This window comes from Schistocerca piceifrons, chromosome 1 (assembly GCF_021461385.2).
Source record: "Schistocerca piceifrons isolate TAMUIC-IGC-003096 chromosome 1, iqSchPice1.1, whole genome shotgun sequence".
Lineage (NCBI taxonomy): Eukaryota > Metazoa > Arthropoda > Insecta > Orthoptera > Acrididae > Schistocerca > Schistocerca piceifrons.
Genome location: NC_060138.1, coordinates 213,105,699 through 213,124,522, shown reverse-complemented (window position 1 = coordinate 213,124,522; position 18,824 = coordinate 213,105,699). Strand labels below are relative to the sequence as shown.

General features: G+C 37.9%; 1 protein-coding gene across 4 annotated transcripts in view; it reads right to left on the bottom strand.

The window, feature by feature from the left end:
- Window positions 1-1,542: 1,542 nt before the first annotated feature.
- Window positions 1,543-18,824, bottom strand: part of LOC124791411 (protein arginine N-methyltransferase 1) — a 32,311-nt gene continuing 15,029 nt past the window's right edge. For all 4 annotated transcript variants that reach the window (XM_047257858.1, XM_047257857.1, XM_047257859.1 and 1 more), the window contains exons 3-5: window positions 17,571-17,741; window positions 10,430-10,732; window positions 1,543-2,440 (exon numbers count right to left, since the gene is read on the bottom strand). In XM_047257858.1, coding sequence (XP_047113814.1) covers window positions 2,057-2,440; window positions 10,430-10,732; window positions 17,571-17,741 — 858 coding nt within the window. In that variant the 3' untranslated portion in view covers window positions 1,543-2,056. The remainder of the gene's footprint in view (window positions 2,441-10,429; window positions 10,733-17,570; window positions 17,742-18,824) is intronic.

Here is an 18,824-nt window from a genome sequence, read left to right as displayed (position 1 = left end):
GCAACCCTTGCGCTGCACATTACAGTAGAAACTGCAGCACCTGCTATTTCACAATGTATGAGGTTTAGAACAGTGAAACCACATCTGCCATCACCTATTATGCCTGTAGCTTTCATTTCTGTAGAAAAAACATACATGGTTTATGCATTCCTGCCCATTGTGTGATCAGAGGCATAGGTGGTTCCCTGACCAATTTCATTTTTTAGTTTTGTTTATTTTCGGAAATATGTGAGGCAGCAGTTAGGTGGCGCACGCGCGCGCGCGCACGCACGCACGCACGCACACGCACACGCGCGCACACGCACACGCGCGCACACGCACACGCGCGCACACGCACACGCGCGCACACGCACACGCGCGCACACGCACGCGCGCACACACACACACACACACACACACACACACACACACACACACACAAGCAGAATTAAAACAATCTAGACGTGATAAGGTTAAAATAAAACAAAGCAGTCACACTAAGTAAGAGCTTGCAGATATCTACTGTGATAATGTGAATAAAACTAGCTAATTTACTGTTACCCATGCAAAAATGTCGCTGTAATTTGATTTCTCCCTAGGTAACCAGGATTTAAAATCCAAAGGGTTGGGGATTCAATTACTTTCATCAATGACTTGTTAACGTGAAAAATGCCACATTACACACATCAGTTCAGTGTTCATGTGAAATTGTAACCCCCTCACCCCATAAGGGACTGGGCAGGAAATGGCATACCACCTCCTACAAGACCATGCTGTGCCTAGCACAACACTGACGGTCAATCTAAATTTACGATTGAGGAAAGATTTAGTTTTGTCACAATATTATCAGGATTCAGCTGCTTTCAAAAGTAGCGAAGTTCTGCAATACATTGAAGCCCAGAGGATGAAGAGAATTTTATATTCTGATTTCTTACCCCCATTTCAGCGTAGCTACCAACCACCTTTACACAAATATGCAAGGCACTGTCAGCTATCTTCCTATCAACAGCAATCCAGTGTTAACTTACTTTCACTACGTTACCTCAAGTGACAAAATTCATGTTCAAACAACACAAACCTAATTTTAACACCTAAACAGCAATTGTTTGCACTGTTGCTGGGTGTAGTAACATGACATTTTGACAGCATACTTTACAGCCATCTTCAGGTGATACCTGTAGAATAAGTGTGCCCTTTGATTGAGCCTACATGCTATATTGCAATATAAGGCACCAAAAGAACTGCAGGAGAAAGCAGGGTGGGGGTATAGGGGGCACAATATATGCTGCTTACCAGATCCGTAATGCGGCGAAACTGCTTTTCTTTCTACATTAAATATTGTGACTTTCAGAAGGCTGGTGCAGTTAATTTCAAAAGTCATTGTGGACTTTGACAACACAGTTAAACATAAAATTTTCTTTCTTGCTTGCGAAGTTTGAAGCTTGCCTGTTATCAATCTTTGCATCCGTGTATAAATACATACTACCGATAATATCTAGCATCATCATGTACTAAATTTCTTTGCAGAAAGAGAACACATTATTAATTCAAATATGACAAAAATAAGTTTTTTCCTTTATATTTCAAATTCAATTTAAAGTCTTTAAACAGATCATGTAATCAATATGACATTCATCAGCCTTTATTGTAAGTTACTTGACATAATTTCAGTAAGATTTGTCTCTCAGCCTTTCTTTTCACATCAAGATTTTTACATCAGCTTATAAAAACTGAAGTTTGTATTTTTAAATTTAAGACAACTTGTAAAAAGTGTTTCTTCTGAATACTGTAAGAAGTCCATGATCTTTATTTGTTGTATGGAAGATCAAACTTACATGTGCACAAAATCTGATCAAGAGTATTTGGCAGCATTTCACTTTTTGTCTCTTATAAATATTTACTCTTCAAAAAAGGGATACGTATCACGCTAGCTTCTATACTCTGATGAAGACCCCGTGGCACATGGATGTTTGTGTTTCAAAACACATACTGAAAGTTATTAACAACTTTCAATACTAAAATTGACAAGTCGGGCCACTGAGTCACTTAAATAACAATTCCATTTAAATAGGACAACCTAGCGCATGCGATACACATTACTTTCATGCACTTCACCGAGCTCGCCTTTGAAGTCCAGCTCTATGGTAAAATCCAGATCCCTATTATTTCTAGCATTCGGCTTCATTGAGAACACACCATATATTTCCTCATTTTTCTTCACAGTAAGATAATCATCAAAGTAAAATACTGTCTGCTTCCAATGAGTGTACGGAGCCTCTGGAGCAGTGCTGAAACCAATACGTTTATGGCACTTTGTGAACTCTATGTTAAAAAATGTCACTAACGCTTGAATGTAGTCGTTCCGTCGCACCTGAAGATGAAATGGTGCCGTAAAATGTAAGTCCTCTTTCTGAACAGTGTACAAATCAACTTCTTTCAGAAGACATGCATTTGTAACCACCTGAAACAGAAACATTTAATTCAAGAACATTCCACACACTTGTGTCTTTAGTGCAAATTTTCTACTGCATAAAAAAAAAAAAAAAAAAAAAAAAAAAAAAAAAAAAAAAAAAAAAAAAAAAAAAAAAAACCCACACACACACACACACACACACACACAAAAATGGAGCACTACATTTAAATGTCTGAAATTATAATCATTCAAGATCAAATTTAGACACTTCAACAAAATAGTTAATTTTTTTGTCAAGCAGTCTTGCTTCAATAAAGGTATAAGCCTTTCCAATCATGTTTAGATTGCTCCAAAAAATTCCCTCAGAAACAATACAATCCATAATAATGCTTCACTGTCTGATATTACAAAAACTAACCAACCAACCTATGACCACAACTTTGCAACTGCGTAATACTGCTGGATACTTTGCTGCTACACCCTGACATTCAGATTTTTTCCTGGAGAGTTTCCTTCCACAAAAATGTTGCAATAACTCATGAGAGATACTTTAATTTTGAGTATCAATGAACTGGCCTACTGACAAAAGTAATTTGTAAGCAGAATTCATCTTAAGCCTCTCGTCTGGTATCTTACATGCCACTGCAACGTAACACTGATTCCATTTTTAAAGTATGTTAACAGTAAAACAGCACATTAACAAACGGACTTTTAAGGCCCATCTGTTTTCTAACAAATATTTCTGTCAGGCCCACAGAAATTGTCGTCAGAACAATGATACCAAAATTTGGTTTTAATGCACCTCGTTTGACGAAACAGACTGCTTTTAAGGATTAAATATTAAACAATTTGCAAACTGAAACCCAGTTATCACTAATATCCTAACATTTTTGGACGAGTTGCATTAAATATCTGATAGAGGAAGGATTCTTACTGTCAATATGTAGATCATAAAATCTGGTTAACAATTTGAAACAATTGCAGATTTCCGTAACCAAGTTAAGTGTATAAGATTACAGAAAACATTTGTGTTGTATGTCCCACTGTGCTGATCGGCTGACTATATTGTCTTTAATTCTACACTGTAAGTCAAAGACAATTTGAACATTCAGCTCTTTGCCAAGGCAAAGAAATACAATTTGGTGTAATTTTCTTTGTGTGGTATACCCCGAAAAACAGATGTATCCTGAAACTCAAGGCCCACCTGCATTAAAATGGGAGAACATCAGTGCATCATTTAGAGGGCGCCTAAGGATACAGGATTCTTTTTGGGTCAATAAAATGAAAAATCAACACCTATTTCTTTCAGGCACCGTTTATAATGTGTATGTTTTACAGATTTTTTGTTGATATCAGGTAATGCAGCACACTTTCTAAACAAATTAGAAGTATTTGGAATATTTTTGAACCTGCTTAGGATTATTAAAAAATTACACAGAAATTGATGCATTTTTTCCTCAAAATGTTTCCTCAAATTGAGGAAGCATTAAATCCAATGATATATATTTGGAGGAGACCAAATTTTTACCAGGTATGCATGAAATGATGGCTGACGTACTAGACCTATTTAATTCCACCTATTATGTACATTAAAAGGATAAAAAAATCTTATCTTACATTTTCATTTTTATCCTAATAAAAATGTTATTTTTTCTATAATTAGTTGATTCTGCAATAACGCTTAGGTCTACTATATGAGTATGGACTATTGCAAGTCACAGAAAAAAAAAAGAGAGTTATGCTTTATAAACTTTATAAAATATTTGTACCTGAATTCTGAAAAATACAACTTGCGGGAAATTGCGAATGAAGGTGTGAGTCCAATTAAACTGTGCCTCAGAACATTCCTGAAGCATAGTCTTCAACCTGCAGCATTTCTTCATCTTCAAGCTTCCTCTTGGAATTCCTTTTAGCACTTCTTGATTCTTTGGTAACTTAATGAGCAAATCTTTCAGCTTCATGCACCCGTTGTCTGTCACTCACAAGCAATTGATCTTCCATATTAGAGCCACATTTTATGCCTAAATTTCCCAGGACTTCCAACCTTCCTATCACTCCATCATTGAAACATATCGCTACATCGAGTACACCAACTTTTAATGTATTTAGTTCTAAAAAAACATTCTTGGGTAATCCTCCCGATATGCAATGGTTGAAACTTTCATTTGTATTCTGAGTGCCCCAATGAAGACATTTACTAAGCAAAACAGGGTCACTTAGGTCTCTTAAAAATTGGTTTTATTTCATTCATAATAGGTTCAGGAAGAGAATGCTTATGATGGTGTATCTGACCACTTTCTGTTGCTTTTTAGTAACTGCACCAAGAATCTGCTCTTTAGGGCAAAGTCTGAACAGGGTGGTCATCTGTGGACAACTTATGAAAGTAGGATGCCCGTACAGCTTTTCTCATTGCTGTAACATCATTCAGAGGTGCAGTTTGCTTAATGGCCAGTCCTTAATAACTCTGAAGGAGGTCTATTTCAGTTTCTGTCAATCTGCCTCGGCCAGATAGAGATTTTCCATCAGATGGCAACTTTCCTTTCATTTCTCTTCATAGCTTCCTCAATCTAGCACCCACCCTCATTTGCACATGTCCACAACACTACAGGTTTTGTTAACGAGGTATCACCATAAAAATAGAACTCATTAATTTTATTGAAAGCTTTATAGTCCCCATCGCCTAGGTAATTCATATATCTAACACCATAAACAGGCACTGACCTATGAAATATTTTTTCGAGTTCCACCACACTCCATTCCTCCACTGTAACCATCATAATTCTTAGAACACTGATGTTCAATATGTCCTTCAGTGTTACCATGGCAGGTGTGGCAATACTTAGATAAGCACTCAACATCAACAACTTTTCCATTCTCCGGAGAAATAGCACTTACAACACCGTTCAAGGAACGATGTCCTCAACGTTGCCATGTCCCATCTAGTGGAACAACCATTTCCCTGGTTCCACTAATATTTACAGTTTTTTCTACCACACATTTCATAGATGCTTTAGACACAACCGTCAAGGCACCTAAAAGTATTTTTATGTACTTGCTGAACCTACTGGGAGGAGGAGGAACGTCTATCAAACCACAAAACGTTTGTGGCAGCCTTTTTTCCTTTTCCAATTGCACGCATTACATACAGTAAATTCAAATTCACATCATACGAATTATGCACAATGTTCACAAGTCATTTTTGAGGTAGATTTATTGCAGGATCTACACAGAACAACTAATTTTGACGCTAGAGCCTCTCTGCTACTTTGTTGTTCAGTTATTTCCAGACAGCCTACATCATCACACTGTTTACATTTTGCCACTTCCTTTATCAAAGAATATAAGATGCCCATATCAACAACTACAAATCCACAACAAACAGCGCCATTGTTAACACAAAAACTTGAATCACCAGGAGGTGTGCCATGTAGGAGTTTCTTCCCTGAAGAACTGACACATAGGTTACTTTCAACAGTGTGGCTTGCTGTGTTTGTGAACTGGTTACCACAGAATTTCCTTTTGTTGAGTTTCTTGATGTGTGGGATAGTTCGTATTTATTGCACACTAAAGGATATGTACTTCCACAAATATATGTAGCATTTCGGCAACGAACATTCAGTAACACATGAACAAACTGCTTCAGCAAAGCAAAAGCAAATACTAGCAAAGATAATCATTTACAGACACTAGAAACCTGCACTGTTACCAATATATACAACGTATCATGTGTCTAATTGCTGGAAACAGAAAGTTCACAGTTCTTTTCAACATAATACTGGTTTCTGTAACAGAAATAAAATGGCCTCGGTGGCACACATGACAAAAACTTTAAAATCTGGTATATATAGGTTATTTTTAATTTGAAACTCTATAATGTATATATCAATGTAATCAGGAAATACTGCAGAATTTCCTCTCACAAGGCTGCAGTTGTCTGTGGAATTCCACGCAGTTCTATAATTCTTAAAATGAAAGCTGTACGGGAAAACAATGTGGCACCAACTGGACGAAGCTGTGTGTTTACTTCACAAGAGGAGGAATCATTTGTAAAGCACGCTATCAAACTGAGCGAGTTCGGATTTCCTATTTCCACAATTGACCTTCGCTGCATTGTAAAAATGTATCTAGATTCATGCGGCCGTAAAGAAATAAGGTTCACCAACAATTTTCCTGGAAAACGTTGGGCTGAATCATTTGTTCAGAGACACTGTGACCGATTATCACAAAGATTTGCAAGTAATATTAAGAGGAGTAGAGCTGCTGTGACCAGAGACATCATAAATGTATACTTCGATAACACTGATAAGGAACAGGAAGGTATTGCCCCTGAAAATATTTACAATTGCAGTGAGACAAACCTGGCTGATGACCCAGGAAAGAAAAGGGTCTTAACTAAACGGGGTTGTAAATATCCCGAAGTCATAATTAATTCAAGCAAATTGTCGGTCTCAATCATGATCTGCGGCAATGCGGCTGGCGAGATCTTACCACCATATATCAATTATAAGGCTGAGAAAATGTGGGATACTTGGACAGAGGGTGGACCTCTAGGAGCCAGATATAACCGCACAAAAAGTGGTTGGTTCGACAGAACCAGTTTTGAGGACTGGTTTATGATTTTACTCTTACCTGAGCTGAAGAAGAAAGAAGGAAAGCAGGTCGTTATAGGGGACAACCTAAGCAGCCACATTAGCACGAAGGTTATTAAGATGTGTGAAGACAATGATATTTCATTCACTGCCTTAACACCAAACACAACACATCTGACCCAACCACTAGACTTGTCGTATTTTCGCCCTATGAAAATCTATTGGCGTCAGATACTAGATGAATACAAATGTACATCTTGCGGAAGAAAATACCCAACAATCCCAAAAGACATTTTCCCTTCGCTGTTAAAGAAGTTGGTGGGTAGGTTGGAGGCCAATGGACCTTCTAATCTGAAATCTGGATTCAGAAAATCAGGCCTGTACCCTATCAACAGAAATTAAGTTTTAAATAGGTTACCGAATAATGAACTCGATTCCTCACTACCATTAGTGAGTGCTTCATTCATAGATCATCTTGAATCAGTGAGGGCACAAGAAACTTGTACAAACTCTGGTACTCTGAGAAGGAGAAGAAACGTCAATGTTGAGCTAGGGAAGAGAGTATGTGCCACAGATCTTGCTGATCATTCAGCCAACTGTGGCCAAGAAGATATACCTGGACCTTGGCCAAGAAGATATACCTGGACCTTCAGTAATTTCAAAGAAGCAAAAGAGATTTACAGTAAGTGTATGTCACATACTGGTACCTACATTATTCTCCTTTATTTTTATTATTTGCATCAAGGCAATGAGATTCATATTACAGTACGTTTTAATTTTCAGATTCCCGAGAAGACTGTGAGCACTAGTAGTGATGAGGATACATCATCATTTGTACCAGATGATGATGATACCTTTGACTTGAGCACATCAGAAGAAAGTGATGATGGTCTAATGAAGTCTGCTGATGTAACAGTAGCATATGTACATGAAGTGGGTGATAATGTGATAGTTCAGTATGAGGGGAAACACTGGCCTGGTGTTGTACTGAATGTGCATAAATCAGACATCAGTCAGCTGTATGGAGAGAAGTGGGAATTTCTGGAAATGGCCAACTGCAAAAGACATTTTAAAATACAAAATATTAGATATTGTAAGTAAAATTTGTGTGCCAGTGAAGGTCTCTTCAAAAAGGGATTCGTACAGTATCCCAGAGCTAAAAGACAAGTGGGGTATAAAGGAGTAGATTGTTGATTTCTTATAGCTGTGCTTAGAAACATTTGAGAAGGTCTTTCCTTTGTATAGTGATTTATATCTGTATTAAAATATTTCTACATCCTCAGACGTGTAAAAAGGAGTAAAATAAATGGTTTGAAATAACGGCATCATTGATCCAGTGTATAAAATACGTAGTGGTCTATAGTTGTGCACTTTATGTACAACAATGTACCACATTTTGGTATATTTCACCAACACATTGACAGTGTTGAGTCCAACTCTCACAGTAACTTAATGTCTTACAAACCTAGTATCTGTATAAAAAGTTTTGTGAATTTCACGGATTATACAATAAAGTTACACATTAAAATATGTCAAAAGTGGTATATAGTTGTAGGAAATTACGGTACCCCGTATCATTAACAATTTCAGCTTAATTGTGCAGTTATCCATTCGTGTCAAAATCTTTACAGTCATCTGAACTAAAGACGTGTGTCCTTAATTCAGGTTTTCCTACCAGTCTTCTCAATTCTGACGTTCCACGCAGCATTTGTGACAGCGAAGTGACAATGGAGAAGAAGAAAAGGTGGTGCAGATTGTTGTGAGGGTACAGATGTTTTACTTTCTTAGTTCTTTCCACAAAGATTGAAAGTGCTTTATTTTCTTCACTACACCATCAGGGGTTCCGTCATGCAACAAAGTCTTAGTGTTTACATTACAATATCATTCGTGGATACTTTTTCCTCAAAATCGAAACATGGAACACATTTTATATCCCAATGTTCAGATAGATTCCAGAAATCTTCAATCCAAAAGTGCATGTTTTTCATGGATACAATGAGAGCAGGTGGTTGAGGTCCAGGGACAGGTAATGATAAGAGCATGAAACTGTCCAATTATCAGAGAGAACTGTTGCTGATGATTGTGTTATTGGATGGCTTGCCTGAAATATGTAGTTACCCCAGGAAATTGTGTAATAACTTTACTATTGACAGATCACATTCAAAAGTAAGTACATTCCTGAAGTCATTTCTAGATATTTCTACCTATTAACTGCAGAAGTCGCTAGTAGCCTCTACACCAGGACACAATTCATGCTAAAAAAGCTAAATAAAGAATGGCTGTTCTGCAGAGATCAAGTCCATTCCTCAAAGGAAAGGATGTAATAAGAACGAATCTTTTACAATGTTTTAACCCTAGAGATACCGTTTAACTCCTGTCGGCTATGGGTCAGTATCGGTTTCTTTTGATTTCATTGAATTCTGTCACAGATATGGCAGCAAATGTGGCATTTCAGGAATTAGTTGTGATCATGACATCCCGACTTGCATGTCAGATTCAAGTAACTGGATGATGCTTTAATAAAGCTGGGGTAGAGGGTTATGTGGAGGGAGGGAGAGAGGGAGAGAGGGAGAGAGGGAGGGAGGGGGGTGGGGGAAGAGAAGATTCTGATGAGGAGGATTTCACTGCACTAAGTTTTGTTGCAGCTGCTAGAAACTATTTTTTCTCACTCTGTGTAGATGAATTTGTTCTACCCAATATCAACTAGCTACAGGAACAACTGTTTTCGGAATCTATAGAAAGGAAAAAGCAAACAATTCTTGATTTTTATTTAGAGAAATAAAGGTTAATACCGTAGGACTTTTTTCCTTTGCGAATTTTACAGGAAACTTCAAAATAATGCCCTCAGAGTTAGTGGAAGCTCTGCAGTGTTAATACAAATTTTAGGATTTGCTAGGGCCAAGTTGTGCATTTGTGGTTGTGGCCAAAAACATCCAAGTTATGATAATTGATTCATTATCAAACTAGGATAGCCACTTGAAGGATAAACACCACATACGAAAATATCACTATATTCGTTATTGTGTGTGACACCTAAACAATAAACAGCTTTCTTCTATGATCAGTATAGTGTGTCTTGCACAACTGGCCAGATATATGTTTTCTTGTTTTAAACTTTTAGTACTATTTTATGTAACCTGACCGCTGCATTCATTTATTCACCATCACGTTACACATACATTCTATCAAGGAGGAGAGCCTTCAGGAATACGGAGTAAGATTTCTGATAAGCAACACATCATGCCAGATTCTTAGTAGCGCTAGCATGGGGCATTTTTAAATAAGTCCCTGAAGTCTCCTTTCCTTTATCTGATGGTACTTATATAACATGATATATGAATGACTACATGCAGTCAGTAACCCCCCGCCCGCCCACACACACACACACACACACACACACACACACACACACACACACATATATATATGCAAACAAAGAAATAATCACCTGTTTGGGGTCAACAACATCCACTAGTGGTTCGCTGATTGCAACTTTACGAATTGAGCTCATGTCAAAACCGTAAACATCATCCCACCAATTGATTTTTTCATCCTTGTACTGGCGGTCTTCAATTCCACAAATAAATAACGTTGCACGATCTGGAAACAGTAAACCATCAGGACGAAGCCACTTGTCTCGAGCAAAGAGAACTGTATCCAACATCGATTCATAAAAGAGACAGTATCCCATCCACTCTGAGATTATGATGTCCACATTTTCAATGCCATGGGGAAGTTCTACTTCTTCCACCTGAAAAGTGAAACAGAGGCTGTATTATTGGCAAATACAGTCCTATTACTAAATTTAATGCTAAAGACATAAAAAAGTGGTGTCCTTATAAATCTCTCTCTCTCTCTCTCTCTCTCTCTCTCTCTCTCTCTCTCTCTCTCTCTGTGTGTGTGTGTGTGCGCGCGCGCGCGCGCGCGCGCGCGCGCGCGCGCTACTGCCAACATATAGACCACTAGATCAAGTATGTAAGTGTTGTGAGAACATAAATAATTATTAAGTTACAGACATCTTTGACATCGAAGGACTTCAAAGGGAAGTAAGACCATAGGAATATGTCATAGACAAACTAGGAATTCATCTATACGTTACCAGGATCACAATATCTATATCACTTTTCTCTTTTCTTCTTGCTGCCCCCCCCCCCACCCCCCCTCACACACACACACACACACAAAAGCGCGTAATGAAGAGAAATAAGGTCTTAGCAGTTAATTATTGCTGTCTGCTGAACAACAACAGCTAATAAAATAGAACGCATGACCAAGGCGATTCTCTTGTTGGTTATTTCTATGGTAACTTTTGTAAACAATAGCTGTCAGTTATTTGGATATTCTTGATTCAGACATTCCAGGTGCCCCAGGAGGAATGGTCAATATTCAGGGACATGGTAGGACTGATTATTTGAAGAAAAAAGCTTGTTATGGATACATGCCCTATTCCAAATGGTTTACATTTGACATGCATTATTATTTATTTTCTGTATTATTCCACTATATGTCAAGCTTACACATGTAGAATAGTTAATAAACATTACGATAATTTCCAAGAATGATTGCCTATCGAGTCATGAGGTCCAAACGATACATATCGACCGTGTGATTGCAAATCGATCATGCGACTCTGGAGGCGGGCGTTGTGATCAATTATTTGTGATCGTCATTTTTATCTGTTTTCCGTCATTCCCTTAGTTGCTCTAAATTACATGCTGCCGTGAATTATTTGTGAGTTGCTAGGGAATCCCAGACAATTTATGTCATTAGTGAGTGGGATATCTGGTGTTCTTGGCGTTCCTTTGGCAGATTCTCTCACTTGGAAAAATCTAATCCCATGTTTATCTAGCATAAAAGATTGTTCGCCATGTAGAATGTGGCGGTGCGCAGTGTGTAAAACTTCATACGAACAGTTTCAATGCTGAAATACCATTACAATTTCATTGAAGACAGTGCGGAAAACTAACGAGTATCAGGAAGAATACATGGTTCAACTCTTCCAAATTATCCATCCAGACCGCTGTAATGGAGTTTCACATGATAACACCACTGACGACGAGCAAGGTAAGTCGTCTCCTTTTCAATCATAAATAATTTTGTTACTCTCTTCTTTTGTCGTTGCTGTAGCGAACACCGTAAATATACTCATAACGCCCGCCACCAGTCGCACGATTGATTTGCAATCGCATGTTCGATATGTATAGTTTGGACCCCGTGACTACGATAGGCAATCATTCTTGGAAATTACCAACATTACAATATGCATTTTACATCATCTATTGAAAATATGTATTTTTAACACATTCATCTCTAATCATTATAGTCATATTACAGCTGTTGCATAGTTCTTAATAAATGTTCAAATATCCCCTCAGTCAACTTGAATGAGTTTGTGCAATCTTGGAAGAACATGTTGTGATGCCACAAAGTAGTTTACCACCTTTATCCACTACACCGTCGATACCGTAAGTAAAATTGAACTGCAGAGATTACTATTACGTCATCGTCTGCCATTATGAAGGAACTCGGACGAAATATTTGATCAGTGTAATACCTCCTTTTGCACCCCATCAAAGATCATTGTCAAAGAAAGTTGATAGTATAATAGTGGCCTAAGCTCCCTCCATCTATTAACACGGCACCCTGGTTGCCAACCAGAAAATAACCTTGTTGTGAACATCCGAATCCAACTAACACTTAATTTTTAATGTGACAGTCTTGAGATTGTTTTATAGGTTGACAGATACGCAATGACAATATAAACTGCAATAACAGAGCCGTCACAGAAACCAGATGTTATACAGAGACTGTACAGTATTGGAAAGTACAGTATAACGTATGAAGCTTACTATTATGGCATTGGTGATAGCCATAGGGAAGGTTGGTGATAGCACTCATTCGTTTTTCAAGAATTACATGACTTCTGCCGAACTAGTGCACAATTGGACAAGAATTGTTAAACGTCACTCAGGAATCCCAAAACACATTACACCTAATACTGTATTACTGTATTTCTAATTATTTTGAGAACTGGTAACATGAGTGGAAGAAAATGAAAAGCATTACCATTGCTGAAAAGCTATGAATTTTGAGAGTTTGAAGGTAAACAGTAATTGAAAGCGAGTGGATATTGCCAAGGAATTAGGAATTTCCGCATCTACTTTAAGTTCTATAGTAGCAAAGGCAAAGGAAGCTGCAGATGGTGCATGTGTGTGTTCTGAATTTCTACTAGTAAGCAAGCAGACAAGCATTCAGGGTGGGAAAAATGAAGACGGGGAAGATTGTTGCAGTGGTTCAGGCAACACAGAGCAGAAGGCATTCCTATTAGCGGCCCAATGCTTTCCAGCAAATTCCACGAGTGAGCTCTACCCACTTGACCTTTGAGTAATACATAATTTCAAGTTGCATTATCACAAAATACTTGTGCAGCACACCATCAGGAGTGTAAACACCGCAAAAAGAAAGAAATGAAAATAAACCTTTTACAGGTAGGATTTTTAGTTGCCATTTATTTCATGTTGTGCTACCAGAGCCGAAGAACACTTTGAGAAATTATTAATGAATTTGTTTCTTCCGATAGGCAACACATTACATTGCAGCTTCATGGCACAGAGTTTCAGATGATACCATCCAGAACTGTTTCCGAAAAGCCGGATTTCGAAATGAAGTCCACGATCAGGGGGGAAATGATCATACTGACGATATTTCACCTAATGATGAAGAATGGAATTGACTTGAAGAGCAGGCATCATTTGAGGATTATGCGAACGTTGATGAAAACATCATCACTACAGAACCTGTGACTATAGCTGAGATATTTCAATGTGCATTGTGGGACCTGGACGAGGAAGAAACTGACGATGAGGATGATACAGAAGAGATTCAGCATTCCTCCATGACATTTAACAGTGCAGTAAATACATTAGTAATAATTGAACAATTTGTGATGTGCCACAATGTTTCTGATGAAATAATGACAGAGTTATCTCATTTTGAAGGGTACAGTGTACGCTATTGCTGCATCAAAGAAAAAAAAGCAAAAATTACATTTTTTTTTTTTTTTTTTTTTTTTTACATAATGACATTTTCTTCTGCTCAGAGGTTTACATTTTTCTTTGTATCTTTGTTAAGTATGGTACCTAGTAAGTCCATATAACTTTTTATTTACTGGATTTTTGCATTTGTGTTTACCAATTAATTTGGTAGTATGGTGTTATATTTCATATATACGTTTTTCATACTTACACCATTTTTCTGTAGTCCGTAGAAAAACGTATAAATCAAGTTTTACTGTATTATTTATAATGGTCCCCCGCACTTGTATATCGAAACATGCCCAAACGAGGTGAGCATGTTCAATATTGCTTCTCACATAGGTAGCAGCAGTGTACACACTGTGATATGTAGCACTCATAAGATCGTAGCCATGGATCCTACTTCTTTTACGCAGGTCTTAAATAGTTTGAGCATGTGTTTCCTGTAGTAGATAGGTACTTGCTTTTAGCTCGGCTAATGCCTTCTATGTTTAAATGGCATACTCGGATTGAAGGGTCAAGTCTTTTTAATCAGTTGGTCCTGAAAAGGTCCATTTTTTAAGGGTTTTTATTTTGATTTGTCTGCATTTTTGTAACCAGGAAATCCAATATCTAGCCTGGATGCCGATTTATTCTACTTAGAGAAGCCACCAAATGTGCAGTGGCCACTGGATGTTCTGCCATTTACTGCCCAGCCATTGATTTATGCTGAAAGTTTTAATAGTCTCCATGGTCATTGGAAGTATGACATAACAAAGAGTGGTATTATGCTCAATGACTGGGCTGAAAATGAAAATCTACCTGGTTTATAATGCCAAGGATTTGGGAACTTTCAGAACGCCCACGTGGCGAAGAGATTACAATCCAGATCTCTGCTTTGTGTCCCGTGACTGCAGAGGGCACCCAGTGCATATACCCAGAGAAGTCATACGTAATTTCCCCCACAGCCAGCACAGGTCAGTAACCCTTGATATGGGGCGCTCTGTCCCAATAGCGAGATCTTTACCACAACTCAGATGGAATTTTCGCAGGGATGATTGGTAAGAGTTTTTCTGACAACCTAGGTAAATATATCAGTTTTATTCCACTAGAACCTAGAAACTACCCTCGATTTGTCGGGGCTGTTCTTACTGCTGCTAAGAAGTTTATTCCTCGTGGATACAGAAAGGAATATATACCAGGGTGGAATGTACATTGTAAACAACTTTATATGAACAATACAGCGAAACTGGTGACAGCAATATTGTAGATGACCTCCTCTCAGTTCTTGGGACTGCTAGAAGAGTACGATGCTGTGAGGGGGTAGAAAATGTAAACTTCAGACATTCAGGCTGAAAATCATGGACTCTTCTGTGTACAATTGGCAGAGCCTCCAATAAACACAGGCAGAAGCCTGGTATTTTAAGTAACCAAACTGATAACCAATTGAAACATCTAGATAATCTCGTGACAAACAACACACTTCCAAATTAAACTGAGAACTCTCCTATCTGAAATCTCAGTGCTCAAACAAATCCAATTTCTCTTCATCATTTACACAAATTGAATTGGATGAGGCCTTTAAACAAACTAAACATGGTAAATCCCCGCGTCTGGATAATACACACAGAGAATTTCTGATAAACATGGGTAATGATGGAGAAAAGTCTGCTTCCTCTCTAACATCCGAGACAGTCAATCACCGCCCAACAAGCTAAAGACGACAAAATTAGTGGCCATTTTGAAACCATGCAAACCAACTGACCACACTTGAAGTTTCAATACATTTTCCCTTTTGAGGTGTATTTATGAACTCTTTGAGTGGCTCATTTGTAATAGAATTAGTGGATTAGTTCTGGAACGTATCCTAGCTGAGCAAGTGGGTTTCAGGCCACAGAGAAGTTGCTGTGGCAACGCACAGGCCATAAAAACTTTCATAGATGGCTCTAACATCTTTCATACAGGCTGGTTTCCAAGTAAACGTGAAGAGATCTGTCACATTCATAGACCTAACCTGGAGAGAAGGGATGACATCCAGATTACTAAAAACAATCAGATGTGAAAAAACTGCAACTCCCATCAACACCATGATAAACAATAAATATTTCCATGTTTATTTGAAAGGAAATGTGAGCAAGAAGAGGAATGGTACACCACAGCACTCCATGTTAGCCCCTATTATTCAACCTATTTATTTTCAATCTTCCCAATATCAGGTCATCAAATTTTGCTAAGAGGACCATCTTGCTCTCGTTTGTAGAACCAAGGATCTCGGACAAGCAGAGAGAATTCTTGCAGAAGATCTAGAAGTTCATGCTCCTATTATAGAAAGTGGCGACTTAATCCAGTACAAGTAAAACTTAAGTATGTACATTCCACCTGAACAACAAACAAGCTAACACGGAGCTCAAAGTGAAAGTTAATAGAAACACACTTTGCGATAACAAGTACCAGAAGTACCTTGTGTCACCTTTGACCACACCATTTCATATAGAAAACATTTTGTAAATTCTGCTGCTAAGATAAAAACTCTTAGAATTATTATCCAAAAATTGTGTGGAACGGCGTGGGGGGCTTCAGCAGATATCTTGTGCTTATCATCCATTGCACTGGTCTTCTCAGCAGCCGAATATTGTGTCCCAGTGTGGCTAAACAGCTGCCACACCTGCTTTATCGACTTCTAGTTGAACCACTCTATGCGATTAATAATTGGGACAATCTGACTAACACTGATTTATTGGCTTCCTCTGCTGAGCAGCATCTATCCACCCGCAATCCGTAGAAATGGGGCCGTGCTTACGGAATACTGCAAGCTACAGGAGTACCTGGAATTACCCGTACAGGAGGACATCCAAGTCTGCGATGAAATAGACTCCGTTTAGGAAATCCACCATTACAGGAAGCAGAATAGCTAAATGACAGTAATAATAGGGTGAGAGACCTGTGGGTTCAGAACTGTCAACTTATTGAAAATCCTGAAGGGCGTGAGTGGTTTCGTGAGTATAACTGTGATACTGCTGAGGCAGAATTCGACAGAGAACTATGGGCCAAACTGAACAGAGCTCACACTGGACATGGACTATGCGCAGACACTTTACAAATGGGTGGTACAGAGTCTCCGGTTTGTGACTGTGGGGCTTAGAACCAGACAATCAAGCACATTAGAGATAAATGCCCCTTGCGTTCCAATCCGGGTATTTGGAGCAACCTCGTGAAAGCTGATGATACAATTCTGATATGGATCAGGAACTTAGATATTGACATTTAGTGAGTTTTTTTATGTAGTTCCATATTTTTTGTTACACACAAAAACTAATTTTATACAACTGTATTTTTAAACTGCATTTCAGCCACACAAATAAACAAACTTAAACCTTGTATTTCAACAGCACTGTTACTGCAACTATAATACTATCATAAGCTATAAAACAGAAATTGTGTAGCCAAGGTCATGAAATAAAGCTACATTTCACAATAATAGGGTGAGCACTGTTAAAAATTTTGACAATGGCAACATGTCATCAGAGTATATCAACTTAAATTCTAATAAAATTTAAAATTTACGTTATACTGTACCTTTCCTTTCACTATTGTGATGATATCACTCAGCTGATTTGCTTCAACAATCTGTTTTGCATATTCAACAATATTAGAACAGTCAATACCAATGACACGTGCAGCACCTGCTTTTGCTGCAAACATTGACAGAATACCAGTCCCGCAGCCGATGTCCAGAACAGTCTTCCCCTGAAGCATAATCACAAAATTTGGATTGTGTCTGCACAGAAAGAATCAACTTTAATTTAGATATTAAACTTAACTAGTACTACAAAAAATGTTACAACTATCTTTCACATCTTCTCTCTTTGAAACATTCAAGATGTGATAGTTATTTATTAATTACATTGTGAATTCTTTTATTCAAATATTGATGTTTACATGAAAATTATTTAAATAATTATCATTTATACTGAGCTCTCAAGGGCCCAACAGTGATTTATTTGACAATGCAAAACGCTCCAGATAGTTTTTAACTGGAATGACAGAGGCACAGAAACAGATAATCACCAACGTGTTGAATTAAATATTCCTTAAAAATAAAATAAAGATGTGTTTGATAGTGTGACATCATCTAAAAGGCAGGAGCAAACAGCTAACACATTTTTAACACAAGAATAAGTTTTTTTTTACTGTCACGCTGATAACTTCACAACCTGCCCTAACACTAATTGACTGCATTCCTATTTTATGAATGAAGAGGAGCTGAAACAGCCGCTTTTGAATTACAGCACCACTGGTAGGTGAATGTGGGTACTTAATAAAAAAGCAGGCGACATGCTACATTATTTTCTTATAACTGTTCAAACTTACAATTGGTGAGGTCTCTGTTTGAAGAAGACAATTTACAGTTTTATTTTACTTTGATGTTTCTCTTGTGTACTGTATTTACTCGAATCTAAGCCGCACTTTTTTTCCGGTTTTTGAAATCCAAAAAACCGTCTGCGGCTTAGAATCGAGTGCAAAGCAAGGGGAAGTTCTGAAAAATGTCGGTTGGTGCGGCCACAACTAACTTCTGCCATCGAATATACGTAGCGCTACACAGGCATGGTTTGTAGGCACGAAGATAAATACTGGCGCCAAAACCTCTGCGTCAGTAAATAGATTTTTTTAAAAAAAGATGGAAGACGAGCTTTTTTTCTCCGCCCCGAGTTTCGACCACTGCATTTTCATACATTATCCAACGAAGTAAATACAAACTCCGTATTGTTCATCTTCGAATGTAGCAGCATTTCAATGTATTACGAAAATCCGACTGGCAAGACCGTTTGG